At 35.2% G+C, this 14,519-nt stretch overlaps 1 protein-coding gene across 1 annotated transcript; it reads right to left on the minus strand.

Moving 5' to 3' along the window:
• Positions 1 to 1,541: 1,541 nt before the first annotated feature.
• LOC106142309 (gamma-soluble NSF attachment protein) lies at positions 1,542 to 14,092 on the minus strand. Its single transcript, XM_013344027.2, has 8 exons — positions 13,872 to 14,092; positions 11,882 to 11,949; positions 11,528 to 11,682; positions 10,712 to 10,867; positions 9,101 to 9,171; positions 7,810 to 7,957; positions 5,896 to 6,135; positions 1,542 to 5,264 (listed from the first exon to the last, which is right to left on the minus strand). Exons 1-8 carry the CDS (start codon positions 13,922 to 13,924, stop codon positions 5,181 to 5,183), a joined length of 975 nt encoding a protein of 324 aa, XP_013199481.1. The 5' UTR covers positions 13,925 to 14,092; the 3' UTR covers positions 1,542 to 5,180.
• Positions 14,093 to 14,519: the final 427 nt, after the last annotated feature.

Raw genomic sequence — 14,519 nt, forward strand, 5'->3', positions numbered from 1 at the left:
CAATTATAAAGGAAAAACCACACAAAAACACCATATTTTGAGCTCTTGTCACTAAAATAAAACCAATTACATATTTATGTCACATTTAATTAGAATGAAGGATTTCCAGTATGCCTTATATTGAGAGTATATTAACTAGAGATAACACAAACTTCACTGTCATTTAAATATTTTTGTTCTTTAATTTGAAATATAACACCAGCATCCGATGCCTGCTTTAATGCAAGAATGACATTTAAAAAAACAAAAATACCTACCTGTGTTCTTTCACTAATGATACTAACAAAATAATGATAGGATTTTAACATTAAAGTAGTACAATTATTACACAAATAATTAGTTTAGACATATATGCGTTAAATTTTCCGAATCCCACATCTCTAAATTTATAAAAGAAAGTTAATGACATATCAACGCTCCGCTAAAACCGTGGGTCGAGAGACATCTAGAAAGGAATAATCATAATCATCGAGAATTTCCCGAAATTCCCGAGGGAACGGGAATTATAGTAGTTTTTCGTATTATGCGGGCGTCCCCATACAGTTGCAAAATAATTGGACAAAAACATTGTTAATTTCAAAGGAAACAATAATAGATTTGTGGGGACAACTGTACGCTACATATTTTAACAGGAGATAAGGAAATGAGAATGACGGCATATTCTTCGTTATTCCTAACCTGCGAGGCTACCACGGCACGCGCGACGCTGTTTCTATCGCGCGATAAAATTTCGGGTTATTCAGTTTTTATAAAAACGAAAGAGCGACGGTTTTTATCGTGCGATAACAACGGCATCGCGCCACGCTCGCCCCGCTGGACTTAAAATAGTCCCGAAATTTCGCTTCCGCTCCAATTTCTTTCGCCATACATTCAATGCTTATATGCCTGAACTAACCGTTACATATTTGTAACTACTCACACTTATTACATAGGTAAGTACATATTTTATACACGAGACAATTATTTTTTTAAACATCAAGGGTACCTTTTATACTTTAGGATGGACCCGCTAGGCGCGATTTTTATCCGCTTCGAGTTAATTCAGCGAATTGTATACAATACTTGTGAATATATATACGCCTTTAACAATATGATGGAACATTGTACCTTAATTATCTCACTTTTGTCTACAAAAAAGTTTCTTAATGCCAAGAATCTTGGTAAATATTTTCTCTCTCAATATACTTAAGTAGTTAACCACCACGGCCATACATTACTAGATAAGATAGCTTTCCCTTTGACAACTACATTAATACCTAATTAATTTATAAATAAATAAAATCACACAATTACATAAACTATTCTATTCTAAGAAGATTTGTCATGAAAAGAAAAAAATATGTTCTTTCCTTTATTATACGCGCGAAATTATATTTTTTGGTTATTGTCAACAGGGTGTTTGACGAAGTTTGAAATTTAATATTTCAACACTCGATTCAGAAAATCCAACTTTAATATATTTACGCGTATTATTCTAATACCCATTTTAGATATCTTAATGCTCATCATCAAAGCATCTTACTTCTTGTAAATGTATGTCCGTGGTTATATTATAAAGATCAATCCCTTTAGTTTCCATTATTGCTGGAAATATCACTATCCGATAATTCTTTTTTTTTACAAAGCTGAAGCAATTTATATCATAGATCTACCTATTAAATTTATCAAAATTATGTTAGGCCGATCCGCACATTACAGTGCAAATAACTATCGGTGTCTGTGAAAAGTGAATGCTGTCGGTCGGCTGGCAATACTATCATTTTTCACTGACACTGACATGTCACACTTTCATTTTCCACTGACACTGACATGCAACACAATAATTTTTCACTGACACTGACATGCCGGCACTGTGAACTGTACGGAACGGTCTTTACATTTCTCATTGTAGGCCAAAAATCCAAGAGTCTGATGCTCCATTTTTATATTAATTTTACGACCGCGGACAACATAATTTAACAATCAAAAATTAACATTCCCTCCGCGTGGACATACTGTTACCTATATAAACTCATAAAACCTTTTTTATCATACCGTATATGATAAAACCTCACTGTACAGAGAAAACTAAAATAATAATAATACATATTCAATGTGAAATAACATATAAACATTACCAGATTGGTTGGTGCAAGTACTCGATCAAACGAGTCGAGCAATTTAACGCGAATTTGTATGTGATTAGATCAGCGCCACCTGGTGGTGACGCATGGCACTAATGCAGTTCCATACAAATTCGCGATTTCTTACTCGATTCGTTTGATCGAGTAAAACTCACACTAACCCCTCAGGAGTAAGATAGACATGAACTGCATAAAAAAAATCTTACTTGAATTTTTTTTTAATTATTATCTAATAGTTTAGAAAAAAAATAACATGGATGTTAAATAGTATCCATTGCCGTAAAATTAAGTTTAAAAAAGATAACATCTCTTATTTTATTTGCAGTGAATATAATAAACAACAGTGTAGCACTCTCATAAGTTCTTTACGTTATGTTCTTTATGCTGTTTACAAGGAAATTACTTCAAGAAAGTTCCTTGTGGGGAACCGTTAAAAAGGCTACCGTAAATGCATTAAGAGCATCAATGACAGTAATGTGACATTAACAAATACACCTATTTATATGACTAAGCAACATTAGATTATAATTATATTATAATAATAAATATTTATGGACAAAAAATATTGTAGTCGAATCGAGAACGTCCTCCTTTGTAAAGTCGGTTAAAATAATATATATGTGAGATAACATTAAATCCAAAAATTTGTCTGTACGCATATGGAACAAAGATATATATGTAATTATATACATTCAATCTACTTATATTCAAGGTAAGATCAAATTGACTTATGGAAATATTTATAACTATACAAACATTAGGCTGCGGTCTAAGAAAATGCTATTAGTTTGATTAAAATCTATAATAATATCGTCCGTATAAATTAAGTGCAAATAATAAGTCTGGTTTATTTACCCAAAAAAGTTTATGCTTACAAGATATTACGAAAACATTAAATTTTTATAGCTAGGTATATTGTTTTTTTTTTTACTCTCGTGTTCTATACTAAATTGTAGTTAAATGTTTTAATTTTTTATTGGAAAATGTGTGGTTGACCTCATTCTGCTTGACGGTAAGCGAGAGTGAGAACACTCAATCCCATCCCAAGTTATCATAAATGCGAAAGTAAGTTTATTTGTTTGTTACCTCTTCACGCGTTATCTACATTCTAAAATTTTAACAAGAAGATTGGTTAAATCTTCTTGAAATTTTAAAAATATATATAAGAATTTAAAGAAGGACATAAGGTACTTTTTATCTAGGCGAAATCTAAAATTCCCGTGAGACTTGCGAAAAACGTGCATTCTTTTGTTGATGGTGCCAAATTCGCGCGAGTTGATCTTAGAGTACCAACTTAAAAATAAACAAAAGGTGTTGGTGGCGCTAAAATTCATATAAATAAGCGCGTCAGGCTTTGAATACGCGCCGGCGAAGCTGCTGGTAAAAGCTAGTCTCAAATAAAGTCCATTTACATTTTTGACGTCTCGGCGTCTCGGCGAATGGAGTGCAGCATATCAACCACATACAGGTGGAATGTACCACGTCTTCAGTGTATACAAACTGAATTATTTGCACTTAATTTGCAGAACCTATGATATTTAACGCAGTAAATATACTTTACAAATACGAAAATAGTTAATTTATCTATTGATGAATAATTCACTAAATGTAAGCACCTATATTATATAAGTATATTGATAAAATAAATTGTTACGCAAAAGTATGTTACAATCAGTAAAAAAAATATTAAATTAATTAATAATATACTACTATATATTAATTAGAATTTTAATTTTCATCTAAAATAAAATTACAAAATATACATAATATTTCTTATAATTTCTTATAAACACCCAAACATTAAAGCTTTGCGACAACAATTATAAGTAAATTATACAATATACAATACATGGAGGGGCATAGAAATATGCCCTAGAAATAGGTACTTTTAATACCGGTAAGTTATGAGAACCGGTACGTACTAAGCTTTCCTCCGCCTCCTAGTATCGTATATTGCGACAACAATAATAAATTAAGATTTAATTTTGTGACACGCTTTTTAGTGCCTATATTAAGTTGATACAAAATGGCGGAATGTGCGCAACGCTATAGTGGCCGGCCATAAACAAAATTGCGCATATGTCAACTGACATGCCGGGAACTGTATTCGATGTACTAAAGTTAAAGGTGAAAAGTTTTTTTTTTTTAATAAAAAATAATAACTTTGTCAATGTTTTAAACATCTCATTTCTATTTGGGATGGAGAGTTGGCAACCTATATTCTTATCCTAATTCAGCTGCCAACCCACCGTATAATAAATCTGTAACTCCCGATACTGAGATATATACCCAGTCATACTGTTTTATGGTGAAATAAACGATTATTATTATTAAGAAATTTAAACTGACTTTTCCAATACTTTGAGCAAGTTCAAAATAAGTAAATTTTGCTTAATTTTATATGAAATTTTATAATAGATGCCGACCAAATAGTAGCTTATCAAGTATAAAGACCAATTTGATTCATATAAACAAATATGTCTTAATGTTTTATTAAGCTACGCAAATCAAAGTAGACATTTTCTCTTGTTGAAAATATTTTCATAAAAAATACGCAATACATAAAATCGTCTTTACAACGCATCCATATAGATACATAGACAATACGATAGTAAAGTTTATAAAAAATAAATGTGACAATAGTGTGTGTGAAGAGTCACAGTGGAATTTTTTTTTAAGTCTGTAGTCTTTCTATAGCAAGTAGACAGTTATGGAAGCCAAAATGTTTAAAGAAAAATATCTATCGAAACCAAAGAAGTTGGATTTGTGACTGAGTGAGTGATTATTCCAAATGTGATTACCTTGAAAATCTTTACTACCCCTCACCTTTCTATTCCACCCAGACACGTCAAGAGATGGGAACAGAAAAAAAAATTCTAAATTTAAAGAACGAAAAAATATTTTTTTTTTAATTTTGTTTTAATTATTTTTATTTTTTAGACTGCCAGATAGTTTTTTTTTTTTCATGACTTTTATTGGTACATTTATTTTTTACACACTTGATAAAGATTCAGGCCTTACCATTGTGCGACTGCCGAAACATTTTTATTAGCCTCTTTAACATAAATCTTCTTCTTCGTCGCCCTTCTTCTTTTCTTCATATGTCACCGGCTCGTATGGAGATTCCTCACCACCATATTTCTGTAATAACAAGATTTTAGTTTTTTTAACGCGCCTGTACACATTGGGCCAATGAAAAAAAAATCTTTGTGTAAAAATCGTAGTTAGCGCGAACTTTAGCTGAAAAACCGAATGTTATCGGTTATTGCGCGTCCACACACACAGTCTTTATACATTGATCATCTCATCAATTCGATACTATTCGTCAACCGAAAAATATACCCAATGGGTCGAGCCAATGTGTACAAGGGCCTTTAAAGAAACCTTTCATTGACTGAGTAAATGTAATGTGAATTACACTGTACTCATCAGTACGAATGATTAAAGCCAATAATGTTTTAGCTTCCCTTGCAAAGGTCGCGGAGGTCAGGTGGTAAAACCCGACTCACCCAATCCATGGTCAATGACGTACCTCAGGCTCCTCTCCACAGTGGTGAGAATGAATCCAGGTCTACAACCAGAAGGAAGAAGAAGAAAAAAGACAACTGTACTCACAGCGACGCTCGGGCTGACATGAGGCCTCTGTCTTTATGAAAGACGATGCCAGCGCCCTCTTGTACGACTCCACAGCAATTTTCCTAGGCGACACTAGCGCCCTCCCGGTCACAAATAACTAAACTTAACAACGTTCTAAATACAAAAGTGAACTCACAGCGACACTCGGGCTGACATAGGACGGTGCGGCGTTCTCCCTGACCTGAGCCTTTGGCGCGGGGTCAATGCCCTCTGGCAGTGGAATGGTGGTGGCCAACCGGGCGTACTCCACGTCCATGTTGCGAATGAACGGCGACGCCAGCGCCCTCTTGGCGGACTCACGGTCTTCCTCGTCGTAAGCTTGGAGGAGCTGCTCAATAGTTTGCATCTCGGGCGCTTCGCAATTGTTGCCCCATTCCTGTTAACGAATACATACATACTTTTACATATGGTCACGTCTATATCCCTTGCGGGGTAGACAGAGCCAACAGTCTTGAAAAGACTGAATGGCCACGTTCAGCTATTTGGCTCAATGATAGAATTGAGATTCAAATAGTGACAGGTTGCTAGCCTATCGCCTAAAAAAGAATCCCAAGTTTGTAAGCCTATCCCTTAGTCGCCTTTTACGACATCCACGGGAAAGACATGGAGTGGTCCTATTCTTTTTTTTGTATTGGTGTCGGGAACCACACGGCACCAATACAAAAACGTTAACGAATAACGTAAAAAAAATGTACATTTTCATTAATAATCCACAGTCATTGTTAGAATTAGCCTAGGTCATAATACTTAGGCTACAAAAGGCGCCACGATTGATAACTCATTGAAAAATAGGTAAAAAATAAACCGCGATATCATGAGTAGTGATATTTACCTGTCCCACTTCAATATATTACTGATATTTTACTTATCATCATAGCATGATATTTTGCTGTTATTATTTTACTGTATCATTTTAATATCATTTCTAATAGTTTACTGTCCTCGTCGAAATTTCAAGGAACAAATTTAGAATGTCTTGAAAAAGGGAGATGTTAGGAGTACCCGTAATCGTCGAATATGCATGAAAAGAGTAATGAGTGTGGAGGAAGCGGGAGAGGTCTCTAAGGATCGCAGCAAGTGGAATTCTATAGTATCTGCCTACCCCAATGGGAAACAGGCGTCATGGTATGTAGGTATGATATTAACTCAATAGGCTTTATCAGCGACTCCTACGTTCACAAATACAATAGCCACAGTTACGGCCTCTGTGGCGCAGCGGTAGTACGCTTGTCTGTGACGCGAGGTTCCGGGTTCGAATCCCGGCCAGGGCATGATGAGAAAAGAACTTTTTCCGATTGGCCTGGGTCTTGGATGTTTATCTATATAAGTAGATATTTATTATAAAAAATAGTATCGTTGAGTTAGTATCTCGTAACACAAGTCTCGAACTTACTTCGAGGCTAACTCGATCAGTGTAATTTGTCCCCGTATATACATTTACTTATTTAGCCTACCGACTGCGCCCTTTTTATGAAACGCCCGAAATTCACAGAGTGTTAAGAATTTAAAACCTTATAGAATAATATGAAGTTTGTTGGTAGTGGTTAGTTATATTTTGCTATGGTTTTATTTTACAGTTAGGCGTTAGATGTGAAATGATAGAGACTGACAGTGTTTGGATGTGCAGAATGTGGCTTTGGGTGGTTACAACATAAGGGCTTGTCGATACTGACCTACTATAAAATGTTATAGTTACAGGTGGCATAGTGTTATATAGATTAAGGGAGCATATTGTGTGCTTATACTAGAAAGGAGTTTATAATCTATATTATAATGTCACTGAATGTGTTTTCACCGATCAATCCTTGAATAAAAAGATGTACACTGTATGTTTAATTATATCTTATAATAGGGAAGAAGTTATTACTACCAACGAACTTCATAATATATATATATATATATATATATATAACCCTGGCCAACTGCGCGAGAACAATTGCCACAGTGAGCCTACCGACTGCGCCCTTTTTATGAAACGCCCGAAACTCACAGAGTCTTAAGAATTTAAAACCTTATAGAATAATATACATATATATATAAAATTTGAAACCTTATAGGCTTTCTCAGCTGCGACAGCGTCACCCCTGGCCAACTGAACGAGAACAATGGCGACAGTGAGCCTACCGATGGCGCCAACATTCTGAGCTTCCTGATGGAACCCTATCTCGTGGCGAATACTGTCCACGGCTTGGTCATACCTGTAAGCAATAACTTGAATGAAACCCTCGAATTCTGGTGGAAAACGTACACGAACGTATCTTTGTCGTGTGGTTCCCGGCACCAATAAAAAAATAATAATAATTGATTAGTTAATATGAGATATTAATAATTAAAAAAATACCGTGCCGTACCGTGGTTCCCGGCACCAATAGAAAAAAGAATAGGACCACTCCATCTCGTTCTTATGGATGTCGTAAAAGGCGACTAAGGAATAGGCTTGTAAACTTGGGATTCTTCTTTTAGGCGATGGGCTAGCAACCTGTCACTATTTGAATCTCAATTCCATCATAAAGCCAAACAGCTGAACATGGCCCATCAATCATGCTGGCTCTGTCTACCCCGCAAGGTATATAGACTTGACTATATATATTAACTGTCCCGGAAAACGTTGTTTTGCCATACAAATAATTTTTAAGTAATTTCTAGTTAAAAAAAAATGTTAAGGGTAGACAATCATTATCACTAAGGGGTATGAAAATATATGTATATATAAATGTTGACCGATTTTCAGACCCACTCAATATGCTAACAAAATTTCATGAGAATCGGTCAAGCCGTTTCGGAGGAGTACGGGAACAAACATTGTGACACGAGAATTTTATATATAAGATGTAAACTTTGCCGTGTGGTTCCCGGCACTAATAAAAAAAAAAGAATAGGACCACTCTATCTCCTTCCCATGGATGTCGTAGAAGGCGACTAAGGGGTAGGCTTATACCCAAACTTGGGATTCTTCTTTTAGGCGATGGGCTAGCAACATGTCACTATTTGAATCTCAATTCTATCTTAAAGCCAAACAGCTGAACATGGCCCATCAATTATGCTGGCTCTGTCTACCCCGCAAGGGATATAGACTTGACTATATATATTAACTATCCCGGAAAACGTTGTTTTTCCATATAAATAATTATTAAGTAATTTCTAGTTAAAAAAAAATGTTAAGGGTAGACAACCATTATCACTAAGGGGTATGAAAATATATGTATATATAAATGTTGACCGATTTTCAGACCCACTCAATATGCTAACAAAATTTCATGAGAATCGGTCAAGCCGTTTCGGAGGAGTGCGGGAACGAACATTGTGACACGAGACTTTTATATTATAAGATGTAAACTTACATTTGAAGCCGGACGAGTATCCTCGATGACTTGCTTATGTATTCGGAACCTTGATGTTGGCTGCTTTCAGACTGCAATAAACACTTAACAGTTAAATCTACCGATATAGGTACCAATGGTTAGCGCCGTCACGGCACATCAATTAAATTGCCGGGAACCACACGGCAGTGCCGGCAGTGTTTTATTTTGAACTTGATAAATTCTGATTTATAATTAATGCATTTATTCAATTGGCTGTAACGTGTAAAAGGAAGCTTCCTTTTACAATTTAAATGCATTAATTATACCTATATCAGAATTTATCAAGTTCAAAACCGCTTTCCGACCTTTTGGCTTCCACTCAGTCCCGTTCGCAACGTCCTCAATTTTAAGACCATTGACGGCCTCTGTGGCGCAGCGGTAGTACGCTTGTCTGCGACACCGGAGGTCCCGGGTTCGAATCCCGGCCAGGGCGTAATGAGAAAAGAACTTTTTCTGATCGCCCTGGGTCTTAGATGTTTATCTATATAAGTATTTATTATAAAATATAGTATCGTTGAGTTAGTATCTCGTAACACAAGTCTCTAACTTACTTCGAGTCTAACTCAATCTTTGTAATTTGTTCCGTATATATTGATTTATTAGTATGGTAAAGGGTCAGGTCAAAAGTACCCGAAACCGCCGAGCTTGCATGAAGAGAGTTATGAATGTGGATGAAGCGAAGTGTGCAGAGATCGTGGCAAGTGGAAAGAGGTAGTCTCTGCCTACCCCTCCGGGAAAGAGGCGTGTCTTTATGTATGTATGTATTTATTGGCACACAATTAGCAGCAAGGCTCTCTTGGGGCACGTCAGTTTAAAAGGTAACAAGTTCAAATACTGACGAAAAGTAAAAACGTACGCAAGTACAAACGTACCATCAACATTGAAAGAAGAAATTAATACCAAAAAATCTTAAAACAAAATTAAAAAAATACTTTCTTTATAAAATTCAGCAAGCGTAATTCACCCCGTGTGGTACCGAGACATTCTTCACTTGTATTTTGCTAAGTGCGATGCGTAGCATTGCATTTGTAAAACTATTTTACATTTTATGGATGTACAACGATGAGTGCCAGTGTACATTCAAACCTACATATAATGGTTTTTGTTACACTGTAGCAGTTAAATGTATGAAATGTAAAAATATCTAAGTTTAATCACTACATAGTATAAAACAAAGTCGCTATTTTAGTCTGTTTGTCTGTACGCTTAAATCTTTAAAATTACGCAACGGATTTTGATGCGGTTTTTTGTAACAGAGTGATTCAAGAGGAAGGTTTTTATGTATAATAACATCCATTGAATAGTGGAGAAATACTGTTATTTTTGAGGTTTCTAATGTGATGTCGTTAATTACCATATTTTTTCCGCTTACATTGCAAACGCAGGCTGAACCCTATGAGATTTTTTAAAATAATGTACTAATTATTTGTACACATTGAATAGGTCTATAGAAAACTCCACGATGGTATATATATCACTCAAGGATATCAAACATTTTTTTGTCATTTACTTTTTACGACTCTCAGCTTTGTACCCGTGCGAAGCCGGGGCGGGTCGCTAGTAATAAATAAATAATAAATAAATACTGACCGAGGATACGTCAGCGGCCATCTGATACAACTTGGCCGCCAGTTCCGGCCTGCTCTCCTCGATTATCTTGGCACCTTTGTCCAGAACACTTGCGCCGGAGTCGCCTGATCCGTACTGCTGGTACAACTTTGACGACTCCAAAGCTAGGTTGTATATCTGAAAGAAATTCACATATATATATGTATATATATATATATACACATACATAAATATAGTCATGTCTATATAATTTGCGGATTAGACAGAGCCACAGGAAGGCCACGTTCAGCTGTATGACTGTATGATGAAATTGAAATTGAGATCTAGCCTAAAAGAGGAATCCCAAGTTTGTAAGCCTATACCATAGTCTCCTTATACAACATCCATGAGAAAGGATTGAGATGAGGTCCTTTTTTATATTGGTGCCGCGAACCACACGGCACCTAATTACGTAATTTTTCACAGTACATAATTCTATTTTAATTTTATGTTTATCATGGTTTCTCTATCATTTTTTTATTGTTTCTTACAGAATTACTACATAAGTTACACCGATGCGATCTGCGAGTCTAATTTTTGTATAGCGTGAAATTATTTGAAAAGTTGAGCCAATCAGAGCGCACAATTTGAACGTGCCAACGGAACTATTATGAGCGAGAGGGCAGTAGACATTTTGCTTTTGTATTTTAAGTTTAATTTACTTGTAATAGTGTCGTTATTTTATTGAGTTCTCGTTCGGTTTGATTCAGCGGTAGCGCATTTATAATCTGACCCGCTATTATGAGCCGTCGCATATATACCTACTGTCGAGATGACTCCTAACTATAATATACATACCTCTTCCGGACTAGCCGTTTCTTTGGTGACTATGATGGCGTTTTCCAACGCCTTGGCGGCGTGGAAGAAGGAGCGATTCTTCTGATAATTCTCGGACGCCTTCAGATGACATTCCTTGGCCTTGTTCAGGTCGCGAGCGATGCGGTAGCATTGCGCTGGAAGAACATAACATTTTTTAAGTATTATACATATATACCTAGCTGTGCCCGCAACTTCGTCCGGTGGAATTGTTATTTTGGGCATCATTGAAGCTCTCAAGGATTTTTCACTGTTTTTTAGTAGTTCCTGAGATTAGCGCGTTCAAACAAACTAACTCTTCAGCTTTATAATATTAGTATAGATCAGAACACAAACCTGCTTGACTGTACTCGTCCGCGGCCGAGTCAAAGTCCGGTTTCCATTTCAGCAGAGATGTTTTCAAGCTATAATGAAAAAAGAATATATCACTACATAGTATAAAACAAAGTCGCTATTTTAGTCTGTTTGTCTGTATGCTTAAATCTTTCAAATTACGCAACGAATTTTGATGCGGTTTTTTGTAACAGGTAGAGTGATTCAAGAGGAAGGTTTTTATGTATAATAACATTTATAATTTTGCACCCGTGCGAAGCCGGGGCGGGTCGCTAGTAAATGTATAAAATTCATATTTCCAAGTAGGTACTTAATTAGGTGTACCTTTTTTAAATAACTTTTTTTTAAATATTTATAAGATAAAAATAAATAATAAGGATAATCGCAATAGCAATGTTAAAAACAATTCTTGTCATTAAATACAAAAAATAACAATAAAATAAATCTTTTTAGTGCTTTTGTAATACCTGTCACCTCTTACAACATCCGTGGGAAATAATAAAGTGGTCTCATTTTTAACCAACTACGAAAAATTCTTTATACGACTTGAAAAATTATTTCAAAGCAGTCTTATTTTATTTATTTGGCTCAACTGTGAGCTTCACTCTACTCCACAGACAAAAGTTAACTCTTAAATAAAAAAAATACTCAATTCCAAATCTACCAGCCCACAGTAAATAACTTTATGACAGTTTATTTTAAAATTGTTTATTAGTTTTAAAATTCGCATCAGCATCAAAATTACAGAAGAAACAGTGATTTATACTTGACTATACATATATCTATCTACTGACATAGACAATCTATTCTTTCTTCTTATTCTTAGGAATATGTATAATGAGTCAAAGTCATGAAATTGGTGCTGTGTTTCCTGGCACTAATAGAAAAAATCATATGACCAGTTTATATCCTTCTATTCCCATGGATGTCGTAAAAGGCGACTTAGGGATGGGCTATTAGCTTGAGATTCCTCTTGTTGAGATGTCACTATTCCAATCTCTGTTCCATCATTAAACCATAAAACTGAATGTAGCCTTTCAGTCTTTTCAAGACTGCTGGCTCTGTCTACCCTACAAGGGTTATCCCTTGCAGGGTAGTAGTAGTAGAGTAGTAGGTAGAGTTTTATGACGTACATACAGTTACGTCTTTATAGGCGTGACTGTATGTACGTCATAAAACTCTAAGGCCACATTTGAAGGATAGATAGAATAGCTTTGTGATGGTCTGAAAACTGAAGATGCCGCAGACGGGACACATTTTTATATATTTACTTAATACCAAACAGATCATAAACAATAAAAAACAACATAATGTGTACACAAATAGAACAGATCCAGTTCATTATCTTAAAACAGGTGTGTCTAAGGGCAAAATATTTAAAAAACTATTACAATTCGCTGATGCATACAACTAGTAGAAAAATGAGAAAAAGAAATGGTAAATAATACTAAAAGTAATGAAATAATGAAGACACAGTGTCCAAAAAATGTTAAACAGAATTAAGGTGAGATAAGAAAGTGGACCCAGGTCCGAAGCACTATAAAGGGTGCAGAAACACTATAGTGAAGGGTGCAACAGGGACTATATAAAGTAAGAGGATCAGTTTAGTGATAGAATTGCTATTCAAAGACATTGCTAGGTTGCTAGCTCCAAAAGAAGATCCCAAGTTAATAAAGTGTACCCTTGACTATTACAATCTATGCAAAACAAGTTTATAATATTTTCTCTTGACGGACTGTTACAATATTTGCGAAAAGAGAAACAATTGGTACACACTGCTTTTTCTTCACTTTAAGACCAAATACAAATATATAAAAACATCTTAAGTAAATTATAAAATTTTAGTATTATTTAATTAGCAAGCAAGAATGATATTTGTGGCGCTGAACAAATGAGTTCAGTCTTGCTAATTAAACTATCATGACTTAAGAATTTATTCCAAACAGGGTAAATGCGTGTCCTAAAAACAGTTTTATGAAATGTTTTTACTCACAATTTCTCAGCAGCTTTACAATGTTCTTGGGCCTCATGAAGCTTGGCGGACATAGCGAAAAGATGAGAGATTGCAGGATTTAAAGATTTAACACAAGTAAAATATGATTGTGAGAAGCCGAAGATAAAATTATAAGAAAAATCAATAATGATTCACAGAGTGAGACAAACCATGGACAGACAAACAGAGACAAACTGTGAAGAAAGGAAAGAAAGAAAGAAACGATTATCATTGTGACATTGACAGTCTGAAGTCAGGCCAGCTGACAGTGACATTTTACTTTTTTACGTTTTTCCTCATGTTGTCTGCCTAACTATTTGCTATTCTGCTTATTCTGTATGCTACTTAATAAATAAAACCTGAAGAGGTTCAAGTTTAGTGAGCTACGTACAGAGAAGGCTATTTATTAACGTTTTTAAGTAAAGATTCATGGTACAAATGAGCGGCTGTGCCGCTAAATAATTGACTTCAAGATCTTTTTTATGTCCTTTCATGGGTTCTTTATGCTTTCATGATGATAAACACCAAATATTTCAGTATAATATTTTTACATGTACCTACATTTCAGAAAACCTCCCGGGGTAACTGATGTGTTCGTTTTGTGTACATACATGATGTACTTACGTCGACTACACGATGAAAATGGCG

Source organism: Amyelois transitella, chromosome Z (genome assembly GCF_032362555.1).
Source record: "Amyelois transitella isolate CPQ chromosome Z, ilAmyTran1.1, whole genome shotgun sequence".
In the NCBI taxonomy this organism is placed as follows: domain Eukaryota; kingdom Metazoa; phylum Arthropoda; class Insecta; order Lepidoptera; family Pyralidae; genus Amyelois; species Amyelois transitella.